The following is a 21700-nucleotide window of genomic DNA, read 5'->3' as shown; positions in this document are numbered from 1 at the left end:
TGGATCTCCTGCCTGGAGCAGTCATTCGCCGATCGGACACTGAGGAGGCAGGTAAGGGCCCTCCCGGTGTCCTGTCAGCTGTTCGGGACGCCGCGATTTCACAGCGGCATCCCGAACAGCCCGACTGAGCAGCCGGGTCACTTTCACTTTCGCTTTAGAAGCGGCGGTCAGCTTTGACGGTCGCTTCTAAAGGGTTAATACCGCACATCGCCGGGATCGCCGATGTGTGGTATTAGCCGCGGTTCCCGGCCGTTGATGAGCGCCGTTGATGACGTAAATATACGTCCTGCGTCGTTAAGGGGTTAACCATCCAAAGGTAATACCGCTGGATCCTGGGCTAGGCATGTGGGCAATAAAGACACTGACGCCAAGTTACGGACAACGGTAGCTTTACTGAGGGTAGTCAGGTGATGCAGTCTATGCAGTGCAGCCAATATCCCAAGGAGGTGACCAGTGACACAGGGGGACCTCGCAGGCTTGCTGGGATTTGCAGTATGTAGAGACACTTTAGTGCCGGCCACGGTGACTATATAGAAGACTTGACTTGTCTGACTTGACAATCGACATGAAGATGACTTTGATCTTACTTGAGCTGACTTTGTGGCTAAAGACTTTAGGCTTGAGGCCTCCAATGTTCTGGACACACTCTGAGACGACTGCACTGGACCTAAGCAGGAGCAAGAATGCTGGGATATCTAGCAAGGAGCCCATAGGTCACTTGAGGGGTCACTTGGTCACTAGTGCCTCCTGGGTAACAAGCACATGGTCACAGTAATTAAAGGAACATTACACTTTTAACATATAAGATATGCACATAGGGGATAACACTGCAGGGGGCTCTGGGGACATAAAGGGACTCTGCCTGACAGGACAGGAGAAGGATACGGGAAAACAACATCCCGTACTGGGCCATCTCATGTTGACTTCACAGCCTTTATCTGAAGCCACTTCATGACTGCTCATGGGATGAGCGATGGATCAGTTATCTGATATGAAATGAAGAGAAAGTCCAGCGTGGCAAGTCAAGCAATACTTGGTACTTTATTTAGCAATCAGCCAACATGGAGAACAGGTGACGCGTTTCGGCCACAGTACGTAGCCTTAGTCGTTATCTGATATGTTTTATATATTTTTTATATACTTTATATTTATTTTGTATTTTATGACAGCTGGAAAAAATGGAAGTAAAAGTACAAACCAGTGTACAAAAAATGGAAGTAAAAGTACAAGACCAGTGTTTCCAAACCAGGGTGCCTCCAGCTGTTGCAAAACTACAACACCCAGCATGCCCGGACAGCCGAAGGCTGTCCGGGCATGCTGGGAGTTGTAGTTTTGCAACAGCTGGAGGCACCCTGGTTGGGAAACACTGACCTAGAAAGAGATGGAAGACAGTTCTACACTTGTGAGACCATAGACACTAGCTGTCCTGCAAACTGGGCCACAAAAGAGATTTATGTAAAGTGGGCATCTTGGCGTTTTCCAATTATGGGGATCATGTACTTATGCCTGTGACTTTTTAAATTTCAAGCTTTTTACATTACGTCGGCTTTTCTATTTATGCGCAACTTAAATAGGGAAAATATGGGGGAAAAAATACCAGGGGTGCCTGGTATTTTTCAAATCTGTCAGAAACCAACAAGGACCATTGCCTGTTGTTACCCCTGTGGCAGTGGGTACTGGGGTAGTAATGAGGGATTGCTAAACCCCAGCTTAATAATTAGGTAGCTTCAGCTAATAAGCCTGTAAATATAATTTACAAAGTAAAAAAAAAGAAACATTTTTTTTAATTACAAAAAAACACCCCCACACAAACTCTTGTTAACCCCTTAAAGGAAATCTGTCACCAGTGTCACCTGCACTAACCTGTCGGTACTGACAGGTAGTGCAGGTGACACTGATGATAACGGTATTCACCTTGTCCCGGTCCGTGGCGGGGATCTCCTGTAATCTTCTCCGATATTTTCACTCACCAGCTTGGGGCATGGGCGGAGCTTAATGATGTAACTGCTGCTGTTCGCTGCTGCTTTCTGCAGGCTACATCATTTAGCTCTGCACGTGCCCCAAGCTGGTGCCCGGAGTGAAGATACCTGAGAAGATTACAGGAGATCCCAGCCACGGACCGGGACAAGGTGAGTACTGTTGTCATCAGTGTCAACAAGCTCTGGGCACGCTGCTCCGGGCACGCTGATGTAATCCTCAGCCAGGCGGGTGCTCCGACCTGAAAATACATATGCATAACCCCCTCCGGGCATGTGCGGCTGTGCTACTGTTATGCATATAGATGAGCAGGGCGGAGCGCCTGACCGGCCGAAGATTACATCAGAGTGCCTGGTGCTCGGGTCCAAGCTCCACCCATGCCCCAAGGACCTAATTTGCATACCCCAAAAATGAGCAATAACGGCGGAACGGCATGGCGGTTTCGGACGCCGTAAGTATCATTTTGATCAGTATCACCCGCACTACAAGCCTGTATGACAGGTTAGTGCTGGTGATACTGATGACAGATTTCCTTTAACCTTTTTTTCACACTTTTTTTCTTTTAGCCCCCTTTTAGCTATACCATGAAATCTTTTGATTGCATACACTGATCAATGCTATGCCATAGCAAAGAATTGATTGGTGTTCTTGGTGCTCTGCTGCTCTAGCTTGCTGAGCAGGCTTGGAGTAGCAGATCACCGAACGGACAATGAGAAGGCAGGTAAGGACCCTCTCATCGTCCAGTAAGTTGATCGGGACATCGCGATTTTGTCACGATAGTCCCGATCAGCTCCGCTGAGCTGCCGGGGTTGTTTCACTTTCATTTTAGACGCCACAATCAACTTTGATTGCTGCGTCTAAAGGGGTAATGCCAGGCATCGCCCTGATTGGCAGTGCCGGGCATTAGCCGTGGATCCTGGCTGCCTGTAGCATCCTGGACCCACTGGGTTTACCCTGTTCTCCACTGGTGAGAATGGTTTAAACCCCGTAAACAGGACCAGGGCGTACATGTACATCCTTGGTCCTTAAGTACCAGGGCTCGAGGGTGTACCTGTATGCCCTTGGTCCTGAACAGGTTACAGCAGTATTCCGGTGGAAAACATTTATTTTTTTTCAAATCAACTGGTGCCAGAAGGATAAACAGATTTGTAAATTACTTCTATTAAAAATCTTAATCCTTCCAGTACTTATCAGCTGCTGTATACTACAGAGGAAGTTGAGTTGTTCTTTTCTGTCTGACTATAGTGCTCTCTGCTGACACCTCTGTTCGTGTCTGGAACTGTCCAAAGCAGGAGAGGTTTTCTATGGGGATTTGCTCCTCCTGGACAGTTCCTTACACAGACAGAGGTGTCAGACAGAAAAGAACTACACAACTTCCTCTGAAGCATACTGCAGCTAATAAGTACTGGAAGGATTAAAAAAATGTAACCTTTTAAGGATGCAGGGCGTACCTGTACACCCTGCGCGCAGTCCCGGTATAAAACACAGAGTCACGCCGTGACCCCGCATCACACCGGGTCGGTCCCGGCGGCTAATGACAGCCGGGACCCTGGGCTAATAGCGTGCGGCACTGATCGTTGTGTCGTGTGCTATTAACCCTTTAGATGCGGCATTCAAAGTTGATTGCCGCGTCTAAAATGAAAGTAAAAGCTTCCTGGCAGCTCAGTTTGGCTGATCGGGACATCGCGGGGGAATCACAATGTCCCGATCAGCTAGAATGCGAGCAGAGGTCCCCTCACCTGCCTCCGTTGCATCCGATCAGCAATTGAATGCTCCAAGCCTGAAATCTAGGCTTGAGCAATCAACCGCCGATTACACTGATCGTTGCCGTGTCAATGCACGGCAATGATCTGTGTATGAGATCGGTATGTGCAGTGAAATAGCCACCAGGGGGAGCTATAACACCGGAAAAGAAAAAAGTTTATAAAGATCATTTAACTCCTTCCCTAATAAAAGTAAGAATTACCCCCCTTTTAAAAAAAACAAAAACAAACCTGTGTAAATAAAAATACACCATTGTGGTGTTGACGCGTGCGAAAATTTCTGAACTATAAAAATATATCATTAATTAAAATGCACGGTCAATGGTGTTCGCGCAAAAAAAATTTCCAAATCCAAAATACCGTATCAAAAGAAAGAATAAATTGTCACTGCTAGACTAAGGCAAACGGCACTGATGTGGTGTGGATGGGGCTGACTCTGTGGATGAATCTCTGGTAACGGTGATGCAAAACTTATAAGTAACAAGCAGATACTAGAAACAAAGAAAGATAGAGCTTGCACTCACCATCCAAAAGATATGCTTTATTTACTTCGTGTCAGGCATGATAGGCTGGTGGGGGGTGGAGGCGGGTGGGAAGAGACTGGGACAGACTGTTTCACGCCGCTCGGGCGCTTCTTCCAGCCGGTATACCGCCCTAGCGGCGTGAAACAGTCATGCCTGACGCAAAGTAAATAAAACATATCTTTTGGATGGTGAGTGCAAGCTCTATCTTTCTTTGTTTCTAGTATCCAAAATACTGTATGTTTGGTCACTTTTTATATCATGAAAAAATTAATAAAAAGTTATCAAAACGCCTGATCAATACAAAAATGATACCAATCAAAACTTCAGATCACTTAGCTAAAAATGAGCCCTGATACCGGCCTGTACGTGGAAAAATTATAAAGTTATAGGGGTCAGAAGATGACAATTTTAAACGTATAAATTTTCCTGCATGTAGTTATGATTTTTTTTTTAAGTAATACAAAATCAAACCAATATAAGTAGGGGATCATTTTAGCCGTATGGACTTACAGAATAAAGATAATATCGAAAAATGCACTGCGTAGAAATGGAAGCCCCCAAAAGTTACAAAATGGCATTTTTCCTTCAATTTTGTCTCACAATTAATTTTTTTTCCGCTTCACCGTGGATATTTTGGTAAAATGACTAACGTTACTGCAAAGTAGAATAGATGGCGCAAATAATAAGCCATAATATGGAATTTTAGGTGCAAAATTGAAAGTGTTATGATTTTTAGAAGGTGATGAGGAAAAAATGAGAATGCAAAAACGGAAAAACCCTGTGTCCTTAAGGGGTTAATAGAAGTAATTTACAAAACTTTCTGGCACCAGTTGATTTGAAAAAATATATAAAAAATCAACTGGTGCCAGAAATAGTTTTTTTTCCACGGGAATACCCTTTTAACCATTTTATTAGAAAAAAGAAAAAAAAGAAAAAGCTGGTAATCGACATAGTCCATCGAATCCAACACAATCCACTGCATACACACTGAAATAATAAGAAAAAAAAACACACACAAAAAATGGTTAATACATTTTGACGTTCTTCCCATCCACTAAGTATGTTCACACATGCCTTAACCCCTTAAGGACGCAGCTCTTTTTCACCTTAAGGACGCAGCCCTTTTACACCTTAAAGGGGACTGCGGACGCTCCGGGGACTGATTACAAACGGGGTGCTGCGTGCAAAATCACGGGGGTCCCCAGCGGTGGGACTCCAATGATCAGGCATCTTATCCCCTATCCTTTGGATAGGGGATAAGATGTGTAAGCACCGGAGTACCCCTTTAAGGACTGAGCCCTTTTTTGCAATTCTGACCACTGTCACTTTACGCATTAATAACTCTGAGATGCTTTTACCGATTATTCTGATTATGAGATTTTTTTTTTCCTGACATATTCTACTTTATTTTAGCGAAAAATTTTCGTCGTTACTTACATCCTTTCTTGGAGAAAAATCCCCAAATTTCATGAACATTTTGAAAATGTTGCATTTTTTTTTACTTTGAAACTCGCTGCTTGTAAGGAAAATGGATATTCCAAATAAATGTTATATTGATTCACAAATACAATATGTCCACTTTATGTTGGCATCATAAAATGGACATATTTTTACTTTTTGAAAACTTTAGAGGGCTTCAAAGTATAGCAGCAATTTTCAAAATTTTCATGAAAACTGCAAAATCTGAAGGGACAGATGTTACAGAACTACAACTCCCAGCATGCCTGGGCAGTCTAGGCATGCTGAGAGTTGTAGTTTTGCAACATCTGGAGGGCTACCCTTTGGGCACCACTGTAATAGTGGTCTCCAAACTGTGACCCTCCAGTCTGGGCATGCTGGGAGTTGCAGTTTGGCAATCACTAGGAGGGCAGCAGTAAATATCGCTTTACTGCCACCTCCCTTGATGCTCCACACTGTCGCCTCCCTACCTGCGCCGCTGATCTCCACTGCTGTCACCGATGATCGGCGGTCCCCACGGCATCTTCTTTGCAGGTACCGTCCGCCAACTTCTCTCCCCATTCTGCCTTACATCCAGGGGTGGGCAGAGTGGGGGGTTTCCATGGCAACCCCCCCATCTTCAACTGCCATTGGTCAGTACTCAGTGCTGACTAATGGCAGGGGATATGAGGAGGTTGCAGCACTGCAACCTCTCTCCTATCCCTTAGGATGATCGGGGCTGTCACTGACAGCTCCGATCATCCCTATTTTCCGGGCGATCGGGTCACCAGAGACTTTTTTTTGCCGACATGCCGACATGGGGGGGTCTCAGGACCCCCCTCGGCGATGTGCCGGGATGCCTGCTGAATGATTTCAGCAGGCATCCAGGTCCCCAACCGGCTGGCGGAGGGGACCGGAATTCCAATGAGCGTATCCATACGCCTTATGTCCTTATGGACTCGGGATGAAGGGCATATGCATACGCCCTGCGTCCTGAACAGGTTAAATAAAAATAAATAAATAAAAGTAAAGCTGTGTGTCAACACAGCATCACTTACCCAATATGGCTCCAGTCTGTGCTGTAACATTCTAACCATGACGTCACTAGAGGCGGGGCTTCAGAAGATGCGAGTACAGATAAAAGCTGGGTGGGTAGGTGGACATCTCCTGACTGTTTACAGTATATAGCCTTTATATAGATGTTACTTATCAACACAACTGCAAAAATATGCATTTATTTTACATATTGGCCCTCATTTACTAAGCTAAAACCCACTAGTTTTTGTTGGGTTTTTCCAAGTTATTTTGGTGCATAGTGTCTGAGACACATCTCTAACATGTCACAGACAGTGTGCGACAGTGTGCAACAGGAAAATCCAACTAACCCGATATTGCATTGTGAAAAAGGGGTGCGTTCTGCCGCCAAGGGGGCATGGTTGGACCAAAAAGGGGCGTGGTTTCACAACCCGACATATTTAGTATTGAATTCACAGAAAATCCTGTGACTAAATGGCTGGAAATTTCCACCAAGAAATTTTTTTAGTAAACAGAGCAGAATCCTGCAAGTCTGAAACAACATTTCACACTAGTCCAAACCCAACACTCTTAGTAAATGAGGCCCATTGTGTCGACAGACAAGCAATTTTTCCATAGTCTACATTAATGGTAAAAAATACAGATTCAATTTCACTTTACTGTAGTTTTTTTTATTATGTGTATTACTGTTTGGGTACTTTCAGGTTCTGCATGTGGTCAGTTTAACATGAAAATAGAAAGATTAAAATAAACAGTGTATCTTATCACGAGGCCTTGTGTTCCTTGATGGTATCTCAGTACAATGAGATAATAAGTCACACAAACTGTATTTTATTTTATGTTTGTTATATTTATTTAAACATAATGTACAAATGATGTATTTGATGGTCCCAGAATATGTGTTGTTGGATCATTTTCTCGATTTTTGGGATTTTCAATGCAATTCATGTATTTTTTTTTCTTATGGTTTTGGCTCATTCTATGTCTATGGGGCGTCCATTTGATAATATTTGGTTGAATGTTTTTCTTTCAAAATATTTCTTGTTGCAATCTTCAGCACAACTGTAAATAGCAAGTTACACCCAAGATTAATATTTTATTTAATCATTTGCTTTTTCCTCTCGATCGACCTTGAATGCCTTATTGACTTTACATAAAAAGTTTAAAAAAGCTTTTTTTCATGAAACTCCATGACAAATCAAATACAGAATTTTAGATATTTTTGCAAATTGATTAAAAGAAGGAAAAACTAAGACTTTGCATGGACATAACTATTCAGACTCTTTCCTATGACACTTGAAACTTAAGTCTGGGGGCTTATCATTTTTCATGGTCATCTTTAAGACACTTTTATACCTTGACCTGGAGTCACCTGTGGTAAAATCAAATGATTGGAGATAATACATTAGGCCTTTCAGCTGACTATGCAGATCAGAGTAAAAACCAAGACATAAGAGGGAAAGAGCTGGCTCCATCATTCTTAAATGGAAGAAGTTAGGAACAACCAGGACTCTTGTTTGCAAAAAATAAAAATAAAAAAAAAGCTTCTAAAGGATTCTCATACTGTGAGATACAAGATTCTTTAATCTGATAAAACCACGATTGAAGTTTTTGGCCTCAATCCTAAGCAAAAGTTCATCTCCTGCCCAATACCATCCCTACAGTGAAGTATGGTGGGAGCAGCATCATATCTGGAGGAATCTAGGCACTGCCCATTACCTGGCCAATAACATCCCTACAGTGATCATGGTAGGGGCAGCATCATGTCTGGAGGAAACCAGGCACTGCCCATCCCCTGCCCAATACCATCCCTACTGTTTATGGTGGGGGCAGTATCATGTCTTGAGGAAACCATGTACTGCCCATCACCTGCCCAATACCATCCCTACAGTGATCATGGTGGGGGCAGCATCATGTCTGGAGGAAACCAGGCACTGCTGCACATCTTTCCAATACCATCCCTACAGTGATCATGGTGGGGGCAGCATCATGTCTGGAGGAAACCAGGCACTGCCCATTACCTGGCCAATAACATCCCTACAGTGATCATGGTGGGGGCAGCATCATGTCTGGAGGAAACCAGGCACTGCCAATTACCTGGCCAATAACATCCCTACAGTGATCATGGTGGGGGCAGCATCATGTCTGGAGAAAACAGGTACTGCCCATCACCTGCCCAATACCATCCGTACAGTGATCATGGTGGGGGCAGCATCATGTCTGGAGGAAACCAGGCACTGCCCATCACCTGCCCAATACCATCCCTACAGTGATCATGGTGGGGACAGCACCGTGTCTGGAGGAAACCAGGCACTGCCCATCACCTGCACAATACCATCCCTACAGTGATCATGGTGGGGGCAGCATCATGTCTGGGGGATACCAGGCACTGCCCATCACCTGCCCAATACCATCCCTACAGTGAAGTATGATGAAGGCAGCACCATTCTGTGGGGACAGAGAGACCAGTCATGGTTGAGGGAAAACTGAATGGAACAAAGGACAGATACATTATTTACGGAAAGTTGATCCAGATCGCTCTGGACCTCAGATGGAGCCTGACAATTCACCTTCCAATAAAGCAATAATCCTTTAGCACACAGCGACAACAACACAGAAGCAGCTTAGGGACAACTCTGTGAATGTCCTTGAGAGGCCCAGCCAGAGCCTGAACCCAATGGAACATCTCTGCAGAGACCCGAAAATGGCTTCTATTGTCGGTCCCCATCCAAACTGACAGAGCTTGAGAGGATCTGCAAAGAAGAACGGCAGAAAATCCTCACATACAGGTGGGTAATCCTTTTGGCCTAACCCCCCAAGAAGACTGGAGGCTGGAATCATTGCCAAAGAGGCTTCAACTAAGTCCTGAGTAAAGGGGCTGAATACTCAAAGGCCCAGAATAACTGAAATGGTCTAAAGTCTTAGACACTGTAAACTTACACTACATAGTCTAATAATTAGCCAGAGTTAGCTAGCTCAGTCTGTTTTAAAAATCTGCCATATGTTGCGATTATCTTTTCCAAGTATAAATTGACTTTATCAGAATCGTGTGCCAGGTGATGGGTGGGATTATGCAGTCAGGGGGTGTGTATTAGGAATGTACAACAATCACACCCCCTGACTGTATAATCTCATCCATCACCTCCCATTATTAAAATTAAGTTCCCATTAATCTGACCAATTCCCTAAATTTTCATACAAATTATAAACCCCCATATCTCAGGAATGTGAGGGTGTATTAGAAAACTGTATGGAGTGTGATCAGGGCACCCTAAACTATGTATTGATAAAGCAATCTAATTTTTTGGAGTGTTGGACACAGGTCCTCTTTAAGACTTCCCCTTTTCTATATAGCTCCTCCCCTTTTCTATAAAACCACTCCCCATATCAGGCAAGGCATAAAAGTTTCTTAAACTCATGCTAAATGTTATCCCAGTCATTCTAGAATTCTGGCACATTTGCAATACTAAATATCTTTAGTTTGGAATATACCTATTAATGTGTCATTTCATGTATTTTTTCTTACACATTTTGCTGAGGATTTGGTTATGTAATTTTTTTTTGTTCTGTCCTCTTGTTCCCTGTTTTAGTATTTGTAATTTTGAGTGGTTCCTGTAAAAATATACAAAGCGAGTTGAGGAAACGCAGAGCACAGCTGGCAAATTGTCACTTCTTTTTAACTCATTAAGGACTGAACCCTTTTTCACCTTAAGGAATGAGCCCTTTTTTGCAATTCTGACCACTGTCACTTTATGCATTAATAACTCTGGAATGCTTTTAACAATTATTCTGATTCCGAGACAGTTTTTTCGTGACATATTCTACTTTAATGTAGTGGTAAATCTTCATTGTTACTTGTATCCTTTCTTGGTAAAAAATCCCAAAAGTTCATGAAAATTTAAAATATTTTGCATTTTTCTTACTTTGAAACTCTCTGCTTGTAAGGAATAAGGATAATCCAAATAAATTATATATTGATTCACATACACAATATGTCTACTTTATACTTGCATCATAAAGTTTACATGTTTTGACTTTTGGAAGACATCAGAGGGATGTAAAGTTCAGCATAAATGTTTCCATTTTTCACAAAATTTTCAAAATCAGAATTTTTCAGGGACCAGTTCAGTTTTTAAGTGGATTTGAGGGGTCTTCATATTAGAAATACCCCATAAATGACCCCATTATAAAAACTGCACCCCCAACGTATTCAAAATGACATTCAGAAAGTGTGTTAACCCTTTAGGTGTTTCACAGGAATAGCAGCAAAGTGAAGGAGAAAATTCAAAATCTTCATTTTTTACACTCATATGTTCTTATAGACCCAGTTTTTGAAATTTTACAAGGGGTAAAAGGAGAAAAGCCCCAAAATGTGTAACCCAATTTCTCTCGAGTAAGGAAATACCTCATATGTGGATGTCAAGTGCTCTGTGGATGCACTACGAGGCTCAGAAGGGAAGGAGTGACAATGGGATTTTGGAGAGTGAGTTTTTCGGAAAGGGTTTTTGGGGGGCATGTGGTGCCAGAACAGCAAAAAAAAAAAAAAAAAAAAAAAACATGGCATACTATTTTGGAAACTACACCCCTCAAGGAACGTAACAGGGGGTCCAGTAAGCCTTAACACCCCACTGGTGTTTGACGACTTTTCGTTAAAGTCCAATGTGTAAATTATAATTTTTTTTCACTAAAATGCTGGTTTTCCTTCAAATATAAAATTTTTACAAGGAGTTATAGGAGAAAATGAACCCCAAAATGTGTAACCCCATCTCTTCTGAGTATGGAAATACCCCATGTGTGGAAGTCAAGTGCACTGTGGGTGCACTACAATGCTCGGAAGAGAAGGAGTCACATTTAGCTTTTGGAAAGCAAATTTTGCTGAAATGGTTTTTGGGGGGGCATGTCACATTTAGGAAGCCACTATGGTACCAGAACAACAAAAAAAACCACATGACATACTATTTTGGAAACTACATCCCTCAAGGAACGTAACAAGGGGTACAGTGAGCCTTAACACCCCACAGGTGCTCAACAAATTTCCACTAAAGTTGGACGTTAAAATGTAAACTTTTATTTTTTTTCACTAAAATGCTGGTGTTACCCCAAATTTTTCATTTTCACAAGGGGTAATAGGAGAAAAAGGCTTCCAAAATCTGTAACCCCATTTCTTCTGAGTATGGAAATACCCCATATGTGGATGTAAAGTGCTCTGCGGGCAAACTACAATGCTCAGAAGAGAAGGATCGCCATTGAGCTTTTGGTGAGAGAATTTGGTTGGAATAGAAATGGGAGGCCATGTGCATTTACAAAGCCCCACCGTGGTGCAAGAACAGTGGACACCCCCCACATGTGACCCCATTTTGGAAACTACACCCCTCACAGAATTTAATAAGGGGTGCAGTGAACATTTACACCCTACTGCCATTTGACAGATCTTTGGAACAGTAGTCTGTGCAAATGAAAAATTGAATATTTCACTTTCACGGACCACTGTTCCAAAAATCTGTCAGACACCTGTGGGGTATAAATGTTCACTACACCCCTTATTACATTCCATGAGCGGTGTCGTTTCCAAAATGGGGACACATGTTGGGGGGTCCACTGGGGGCTTTGTAAACACACGTGGCCTTCAATTTCGGACACATTCTCTCTCCAAAAGCCCAATGGCGCTCCTTTTCTTCTGAGCATTGTAGTTCGTCCACAGAGCACTTTACATCCACATATGGGGTATGTTCTTACTTAAAAGAAATGGGGCTAAAATTTTGGGAGGCTTTTTCCTATTCTCCCTTGTGAAAATATAAAGTGTAGGTTAAAAACAGCATTTTTACATCCAAATTTAACGAAAATGTGTCAAACACCTGTGGGGTATTCAGGCTCACTATACCCCATGTTACATTCCGTGAGGGGTGTAGTTTCCAAAATGGGGTCACATCTGGGTATTTATTGTTTTGCGTTTATGTTAGAACCGCTGTGAGATCATCCACCCCTGTGCAAATCACCAATTTAGACCTCAAATGTACATGGCACGCTCTCACTTCTGAGCCATGTTGTGCACCCGCAAGTCACTTTACGCCCACATATTTGAAAGTTCTGTACTTAAGAGAAATTGCGTTACACATTTTGGGGGTCTTTCTTTCCTTTTACCGCTTGTGAAAATTAAAAGTATGGGGCAACACCACCATGTGTAAAAATGATCATTTTTTACACTAACATGCTTGTGTAGACCCCAACGTTACCTTTTCATACGGGGTAAAAGGAGAAAAAGCCCCACAAAATTTGTAACGCTATTTTTCCCGAGTACAGAGATACCCCATATGTGGCCCTAAACTGTTTCCTTGAAATACGATAGGGTTCCAAAGCGAGAGAGCGCTATGCACATTTGAGGCCTAAATTGGGGATTTGAATCTGCCACAAAAATACCCTATGGCAGTGTTTCCCAAATGGGGGGTGTCTCGCTGGGAGTTGGAGCTGCAGTGGAAAATTTGCCACATTTCAAACTTGCAGCAGAAAATGCGCTGTAAACCCGCCTGTGTGAATGTATCCTGTACATTCACATGGGGGGGGGGGGACCTTCAGCTGTTGCAAAACTACTACTCCAAGCATGCACTGACAGACCATACATGCTGGGAGTTGTAGTTGTGCAACAGCTGGAGGCACATTAGTTGCTAAACACAACACAACACAACCAGTGTGCCTCCAGCTGTTGCAAAACTAGGACTCCCAGCATGTACAGTCTCTCAGTGCATGCTGGGAGTTGTATTTTTGCAACAGCTGGAGGCACACTGGTTGCTAAACACTGAGTTAGGTAACAAACTCTGTTTCGCAACCAATGTGTCTCCAGCTGTTGCAAAACTGAAACAATCAGCATACATTGACAGTCGAAAAGCATGCTGAGAGTTGTAGTTTTACAATAGCTGGAGGCACACTGCTGCAACTCCCAGCATGCCCTTTGGTAGTCTGTGCATGTTGGGAGTTGTAGTTATGCAACAGCTGGATGCACACTTTTCATAGAAAAAATGTGCCTCCAGCTGTTGCATAATTACAACCCCAGCATGCACATACTACCAAAGGGCATGCTGGGAGTTGTAGTTGCAACTCCAGCTGTTGCAAAACTACCACTCCCAGCATGCCCTTTGGTTTTGCATGCTGAGAGTTGTTGCTAAGCAACCGCAGGTGAACAGGCCTCACCTCCTGCTGTATCCTGCCGCTGGGACCACCGCCGCTGCTGCTGCTTTTACTTTTCCTCCCACAAAAAATAATCTTTTATGGTAAAATGAAAGATGTCTTTCATGTATTGGCAGGGAAGAGTGAAGCCCTAAACTCACCTGCTCCCACTTTCCCTGCCTACTTGTATACACGGCCTAGGCGACGGGTGCACAACCACGGTTACAGTCCCTGCCTGTAACGTCTACAAAATAAACTATAATACAGACAGAGGTCGGTACACTGTATGGAATCACACACTAACAGAAATAATAACTAAACATACACACACAATAAGCCACAGAGATAAGTCAGTATCAAGAGATAACAGATATGCCACATCACAGAAACAGGAGAAGAGTCCAAGAGCAGAGCCAAAGGGTCAAATATGCCAGAAAATCAAGATACAATAAACACGCTAGGAGTTGGTGCTCTTTTGCAGGCAAGGAATGAGAGCAGACTGACAGCTTAAATAGGCCGATACCAGGTGCTCTGAGTTGCCCATGAGTTGCTCAGATTGCTTCTTTCATTTTGCAGAGGTCTTGTTAAAAATGAAAGAAGCAATCTGATTGGTTGCTATGAGCAACTCAGCAACGTTTCCTCTGGACAGGTTTTGATAAATCTCCCCCATATGTCTCTTAAAAGGAGTGCCTTAAGGGGTTCAACACTAATGTGTCTAATTTGTCAGAATAATTATTAGAATCACATTTCTGTTGGGTCTTAAATTATATACATTGGTAAAAAAAAAATAAAGGGAACACTAAGATAACACATCCTAGATCTGAATGAATGAACTAATCATAGAAAATACCTTTTCTTTACATAGTTGAATGTGCTGACAACAAAATCACACAAAAATGATCAATGGAAATCAAATTTATCAACCCATAGAGGTCTGGACTTGGAGTCACAATTAAAATCAAAGTGGAAAACTGCACTACAGGCTGATCCAACTTTGATTTAATGTCCTTAAAACAAGTCACAATGAGGCTCAGTAGTGTGTGTGGCCTCCACGTGCCCGTATGACCTCCCTACAACGCCTTGGCATGCTCCTGATGAAGTGGCGAATGGTCTCCTGATGGATGTCCTCCCAGACCTGGAATAAAGTATCCGCCAACTGCTGGACAGTATGAGGTGCAACGTGGCTTTGGTGGCTGGAGCAAGACATGATGTCCCAGATGTGCTCAATCGGATTCAGGTCTGGGGAACGGGCGGGCCAGTCCATAGCATCAATCTCTTCCTCTTGCAGGAACTGCTGACACACTCCAGCCACATGAAGTCTAGCATTGTCTTGCATTAGGAGGAACTCAGGGCCAACCGCTCCAGCATATGGTCTCACAAGGGGCCTGAGGATTTCATCTCGGTACCTAATGGCAGTCAGGCTACCTCTGGCAAGCACATGGAGGGCTGTGCGGCCCCACGAAGAGATGCCAACCCACACCATTACTGACCCACCACCAATCCAGTCATGCTGGAGGATGTTGCAGGCAGCAGAACGTTCTCCATGGCGTCTCTAGACTCGTCTGTCACGTGCTCAGTGTGAACCTTCTTTCTTCTGTAAAGAGCACAGGGCACCAGTGGCAAATTTGCCAATCTTGGTGTTCTCTGGCAAATGCCAAACATCCTGCACGGTGTTTGGCTGTAAGCAAAACCCCCACCTGTGGCCCTCAGGCCCTCATACCACCCTCATGGAGTCTGTTTCTGACCGTTTGAGTGGACACATGCACATTTGTGGTCTGCTGGAGGTCATTTTGCAGGGCTCTGGCAGTGCTCCTCCTGCTCCTCCTTGCACAAAAGCGGAGGTAGTGGTCCTGCTGCTGGGTTGTTGCCCTCCTATGGCCTCCTCCACGTCTCCTGATTTACTGGCCTGTCTCCTGGTAGCTCCTCCATGCTCTGGACACTACGCTGACAGACACAGCAAACCTTCTTGCCACAGCTCGCATTGATGTGCCATCCTGGATTACCTGCACTATCTGAGCCACTTGTGTGGGTTGTAGACTCCGTCTTATGCTACCACTAGAGTGAAAGCACCGCCAGCATTCAAAAAGCGACCAAAACATCAGCCAAGAAGCATAGGAACTGAGAAGTGGTCTGTGGTCACCACCTGCAGAACCACTCCTTTATTGGGGGTGTCTTGTTAATTGCCTATAATTTCCACCTGTTGTCTGTTCCATTTGCACAACAGCATGTGAAATTGATTGTCAATCAGTGTTCTTCCTGAGTGGACAGTGTGATTTCACAGAAGTGTCATTGACTTGGAGTTACATTGTGTTGTTTAAGTGTTCCCTTTATTTTTTTGAGCAGTGTATTTTGACATTTGGAAGAAAAGTAGTTATTGCTTGTATAAGGATAAAGGGGGAGATTTATCATTGTGGGGCAGTGTGCAGTCATTGCTTCTGCCTTTTTTTTTTTTTTTTGCTATGTTTTTGGCTCACTTGTGCCAATTTTATCAAAATGGTGCATAGACTGAACAATTTGGCTCAGATGAAAAATCACCTCAAAACTTGCTGTAGGATGTCATTTTTCTAAGGCAGACGTAATGGGGAGATTTGTCAAAACCTGTACAAAGGAAAAGTTGCCCAGTTGCCCATAGCAACCAATCAGATCACTTCTTTTATTTTGCAGAGGCCTTGTTAAAGAATAAAAAAAATATCAGATTGGTTGCTATGGGCAACTCGGCAACTTTTCCTCTGCAAAGGTTTTTATAAATCTCCCCCAATGGGTATAAATGCATAAAGCATTGGTAAAATTTTGCAGTTTTTTGGAACATTTGAACACTTTTTGCACCTTTTTAAAAAAAGGTTTAAATAGTAAATATTTTCTACTGCAACGTCAATAATGATTTACATTTTACAGTGAGTTTTGCAGCAAGTGTCTATTTTGAAGCTGTGCAAAATCTTTGAACAAAAACTAAGCTCGCACAATTTTTATGTCAAATTTTAAGCCCCCCAAAAATGTAAACATTTAGAAAGGCAATGATAAATCCCCCCCACCACCAAATTATATTTGACCCTTCTCAATAAAAATGATTTTATTTTTTTGCGCAATTTAAAAATAGACACTTTCTGCAAAACTGACTGGGAAATGCAGTGAATCATTACAGACATTGCAGTGGAGGAAATGTGCACCTTTTTGAAAAAGGCCCCAAAAAATTGTAAACGTTTCAACAAACCCGAAAGATCGTACCACGTCTGCCTTGCCTTGATTTTTCATTTGCGCAAAATTTATCAAAGGAAGAATGACTGCGCACAGCCATGCAAGGCTAAATCCCTCCCAATGTGTTTATATTTTCAAAAAATTGTCACCCGTCCCCCCACTCCTCAATGGAGCTCATAAAAAGTGCAATGCTCCCTAAGGGGCACAAATGAGACATACCAAAGACCAAACTCCTCTCAAAGTAAAGAGATAATAAACTGTGCTTGATCCTTGGGCATGATAGGAGTAAAAGGGGAGATTTATCAAAACCTGAGTAGAGAAGGACTGGTGCAGTTGTCCATAGCAACCAATCAGAACGCTTCTATTACTTTTCAGGAGCCTTTTTAAAAATTATAGGGGTACTCCGCCCCTAGAAATCTTATCCCCTATCCAAATGTCTGATCGCGGGGGTCCCGCCACTAGGGACCCCCACAATCTTGGCTGCAGCACCCCAGACATCCGGTACACGGAGTGAACTTCGCTCTGTGCCGATGCGGGGCAGAGGCTCTTTACGTCACGATCTCGGCCCTCTTGTGACATCATGACCATGCCCCCTCAATGCAAGTCTATGGGAGGGAGTGTGACGGCTGTCACACCCCCTCCCATAGACTTGCATTGAGGGGGTGTGGTCATGACATCACGAGCTGGCTTTACCATGATGTCACGAGCCTCCGGCGCTGCACCTGACACTCTAAACGAATGCAGGATGCCGATGCTGGGGATCCCCCGCAATCAGACATGTTATCCCCTATCCAAAGGGGGGGGGGGGTTAAGATCTCTAGGGGCAGAGTACTCCTTCAAAGAAGCGATCCGATTGGTTGCTATGGGCAACTGGCCAATTTTCCTCTGCACAGGTTTTTATATCTTCTCCAATATGTGGAGAATAAATATCAATCCCTCGGTTGCGTGGCCCTCGAAGTGTCTGAGGATGTTGATCGAATGCAGATTGTATAGAAGACGATGCAGGATACAATTCAAATCCAACACATTTCAGAGGCTTATGGTATCAAACTTGCCCCTCTATACATCTTTTACCTTTATTCCTACTTATTTGAACCCCTTCATTGTATTTTGAGAATAGATTTAAATACAAGAGTCAGTGCGGCTCTTTCTCCATGATTCTCTCTGTAAGGAAGTTGCACAATAAACACAAAGTCAGTGTGAGGGCACAAATGCAATAAAGAACCGGCCACATCTGTCAGATTTTATCATGTAAAGAGTTGTTCTTGGCTCTCTATGGAGTAATTGAAATGTGGAATGTGACATTTAAAGAAACGACTCATTGCAAGGGCAAGTGTCACTGTATTCAAGCACTTTTAAATGGGCACTGTCGATTCAAAAACATTTTCTATGTTGTACATCTTGGCTAAACAATAACCTTTTTAATATGCTACTTTTTAATAGTACTTTATTTATAGAAATAATGTTTTATAGAAAATTAAAAAAAAGACCACTAGGACTATGGGTCCCCATACTCTTCACAACATAATGCTGTCCGGCTGCAGCATCATCTTTGTTCCAACTCAAGCACAGGCTGGGACAAAGTCCAGGAGGTGAGGGCTAGATATGCTAGCATGAAAATGGAGAGGAGGGGGTTACAGAGCAGCATGTTGTGATTGGATGAAGAGACCCAGCACAGCAGACTCAAGGAGGAACTGAATGCATGGTGAGTGAAGGTGGGCTCAATGCATGCCTAGGACATGCCCCTTCCTGAGCAGTGGATGTCAGAATGAGTGAGCAGCAGAACAGAGGGATTTGTGGGTCAAATACAGAAGCTAGAAACATATATAAAAAAAAAAAAAAAAAAAAAAAAAAAAACATGGAAAGAAAAAGACACATTACAATTCACCAAAGAAAACTTGGATGTGGATGTCCTTAAATAAACCTTTACCTTCATATTTAGAGTTAAAAAAAAAATACACTAATGCATAGAAATACATTTTCTACTGCTTTTGTACATTATAAACTAATTTGTCATTTTTTTCTTATGCACTTTATTTAATGTAAGCACCTTGTCCATTTATTGTAGCAATTTTGTCTCTTGGTACGTAAAATTTTAGAGGCATCCAAAGCAAGGGAATAGGTACCAGAGGCATGAGGGTTGCCCTTTTAAGGACAAGTTCCCCTAGTTTCATGCCAACAGCCAGGGTGAGACCCCAAGCCTAAAACCTAAAAGGGAGTTTAGGAGCTTTCATTTTTATTATTTAAAGGGAATTGTCTTTACCAGTCAGAATTGATTACTAAATGTTAGATTAGCAAAGGTCAAAACATTGAGAACCCCAGCAATTACTATAATGGGAGCCCTTCTTCGTCGTGTCATCTATCTCCACCACATTCCTAATATGCTATAGTTGTGTGCTCACTCCTCACCTGTAGAAAAGTGGGACATGCTTGCATTAGTTGAATAGTTACATGTATGAAGCAGAGTAGGTACAACCTTGTCCCCGATTTCTGCACACATGCCCCAAGATGGTCCCATAGATTCATATTATGAGGTCCTTTGGTCACTTATCACAAAGCTCGTTCAAGTGATCACCTAGACCCCAACCAACCCTAGGACATGTCAAAAGTTTTTGGGAAACTCAGTGACCCATTAATGGGCCCACACTTCACTTTTACTTTTTGAGCCCCACTGTGTAGTGTATATCCCTGAGTAATGGAATGTTTAAATAATGACAATTGGGAGATTTATTAAAACCTGTGTAGAGGAAAAGTTGCCCACTTGCCCACGGCAACCAATCAGATTGCTTCTTTTATTTTACAGATGCCCTTTTCAAAACAAAATAAGCAAGTTGATTGGTTGCTGTGGGCAACTGGACTTTTTCTCTGCACAGGTTTTGATAAATATCCCTCAATGAATTAAAATTAGAACCCATTAAAAATATGCTTTTGTTTTTCCTTTATTTTTAATTTTCATACCATAAATACAAAGAAATCCAACATATGGGAACATGTGAAACAAAAAGGCTGTCAATGAACAGCTTCCAGCCCTGGGTTTGTAACAGTGGTCAAAGTTTCTCCCAATATTTTTATAAATTTGAAGACATCGTGGAAAGTGTTGTAGAGTGGTATCGGTGCGATCCGTAGACCATTGGGCTCACGCATATCACACTGCAAGGGAAGAGAAAAATATCTGCGTTATAGCAAAAGCTTGAAGGGTTGAGTCTTATCAATATTATGAGACCCAGTTTACTTTATCAGTCTTGTATGAAGCCCATACATCCACATAAAGACTCAACATTTGTATGCTTGTTCTTTGTGTGTTTTTATAGGCAGATGCTACATAATAAGTTGTAAAGAGTATTCTTATTTGTCCAGCATAGCATACACACACACACATATATATATATATATATATATATATATATATATATATATATATATATGTGTGTGTGTCCTTCTTGCTGAATTCTATTATTATTATTATTATTATATATATATATATAATAATAATAATAATAATAGAATTCAGCAAGAAGGACCGTACTCCCAAGGATGTCCACGGGTGCAAGCTGGTCGGGCCTAGGTCAAGAGCCCCCACAAACAGCCAGTAAAACAAAACAGCAGCACTCCGGTTAAGATGAAAGCGTGTCAGGCTTTATTCATCAGATGCAACGACGTTTCAACCGTCAGGCTTGACAAAGACTGTGAGAGACGGTTGAAACGTCATGGCATCTGATGAATAAAGCCTGACATGCTTTCATCTTAACCGGAGTGCTGCTGTTTTTTTTTACTATATATATATATATATATATATATATATATATATATATATATATATATATATATGAAAAGGGAATATGTATTCTCCTTAGGGAGGAGTACAACTTCCGGTGTATGGAAATTCAAATAAGGCCATTAGCACTCCACGGGCTTTCTGGGTAAAGCAATATGCAAAGCACCTCATAACACCACCTTCGCAGGTAGCATTCCCTAAAATCCGCTTAAGCTCAAGTTACGGAGTCTCAGAAACTGACTGGGATTGTATGCCATGCCCGAAGAGGACCCATATGCAGACAGCTGTCTGCAGATGGGTCCTCTTCCCTTCTGGGGAGTCTGGCTTGGCATACAATACTATATATATTGTGACGAACCGTCTTGGGGATTTGCTCTGGGATCGTCCTGGTCACTTTTCCATGGGGCACGTTCCTCACAATAACACAGCAGACCACAGTTCCTCATACAAGTCGGGCTCCTCGCCAGCTTTATTTCCACAGGTTGCAGGTAAAAACAAAACATAAACAGGAACAAAAATAAAGCCCTAGACCGTCTGGTCACTGACTATACATGTAAGCATGCCCTGTCTATCAACTGGTGAGCTTCCCTCATCCAGTTAAAAACCTGTGCCACCTGCAACCTGTTTTACTACCAGTTCACACCCGAACTTGGACCACTCTTAGCGCCTTCTGCATGTTACCTAAACAGGGCCCATGTGTCTCCCCCTCTAACAGCCAGCATACTGTTTCCAAGGGAGAGCCCCAACTATTCTGTTCCTTTCCTTTTAAGCGCACTTTCCCTTCCTGGTACCTCATTAATCAGGCCACAGGTGGATTCTCCAGAGTTAACAAG

General features: G+C 42.7%; 1 protein-coding gene across 9 annotated transcripts in view; it reads right to left on the bottom strand.

Annotated features, from left to right (window-relative positions):
* Nucleotides 1-20013: 20013 nt before the first annotated feature.
* Nucleotides 20014-21700, bottom strand: part of KYNU (kynureninase) — a 186731-nt gene continuing 185044 nt past the window's right edge. For all 9 annotated transcript variants that reach the window (XM_056535590.1, XM_056535587.1, XM_056535589.1 and 6 more), the window contains one exon: nt 20014-20242. In XM_056535590.1, the coding sequence (XP_056391565.1) occupies nt 20102-20242 (141 nt within the window). In that variant the 3' untranslated portion in view covers nt 20014-20101. The remainder of the gene's footprint in view (nt 20243-21700) is intronic.

This window comes from Hyla sarda, chromosome 8 (genome assembly GCF_029499605.1).
Source record: "Hyla sarda isolate aHylSar1 chromosome 8, aHylSar1.hap1, whole genome shotgun sequence".
Classification (NCBI taxonomy): domain Eukaryota; kingdom Metazoa; phylum Chordata; class Amphibia; order Anura; family Hylidae; genus Hyla; species Hyla sarda.
Note: the sequence above shows the minus strand (reverse complement) of the source record. Positions and strands in the feature narration are given on the sequence as shown.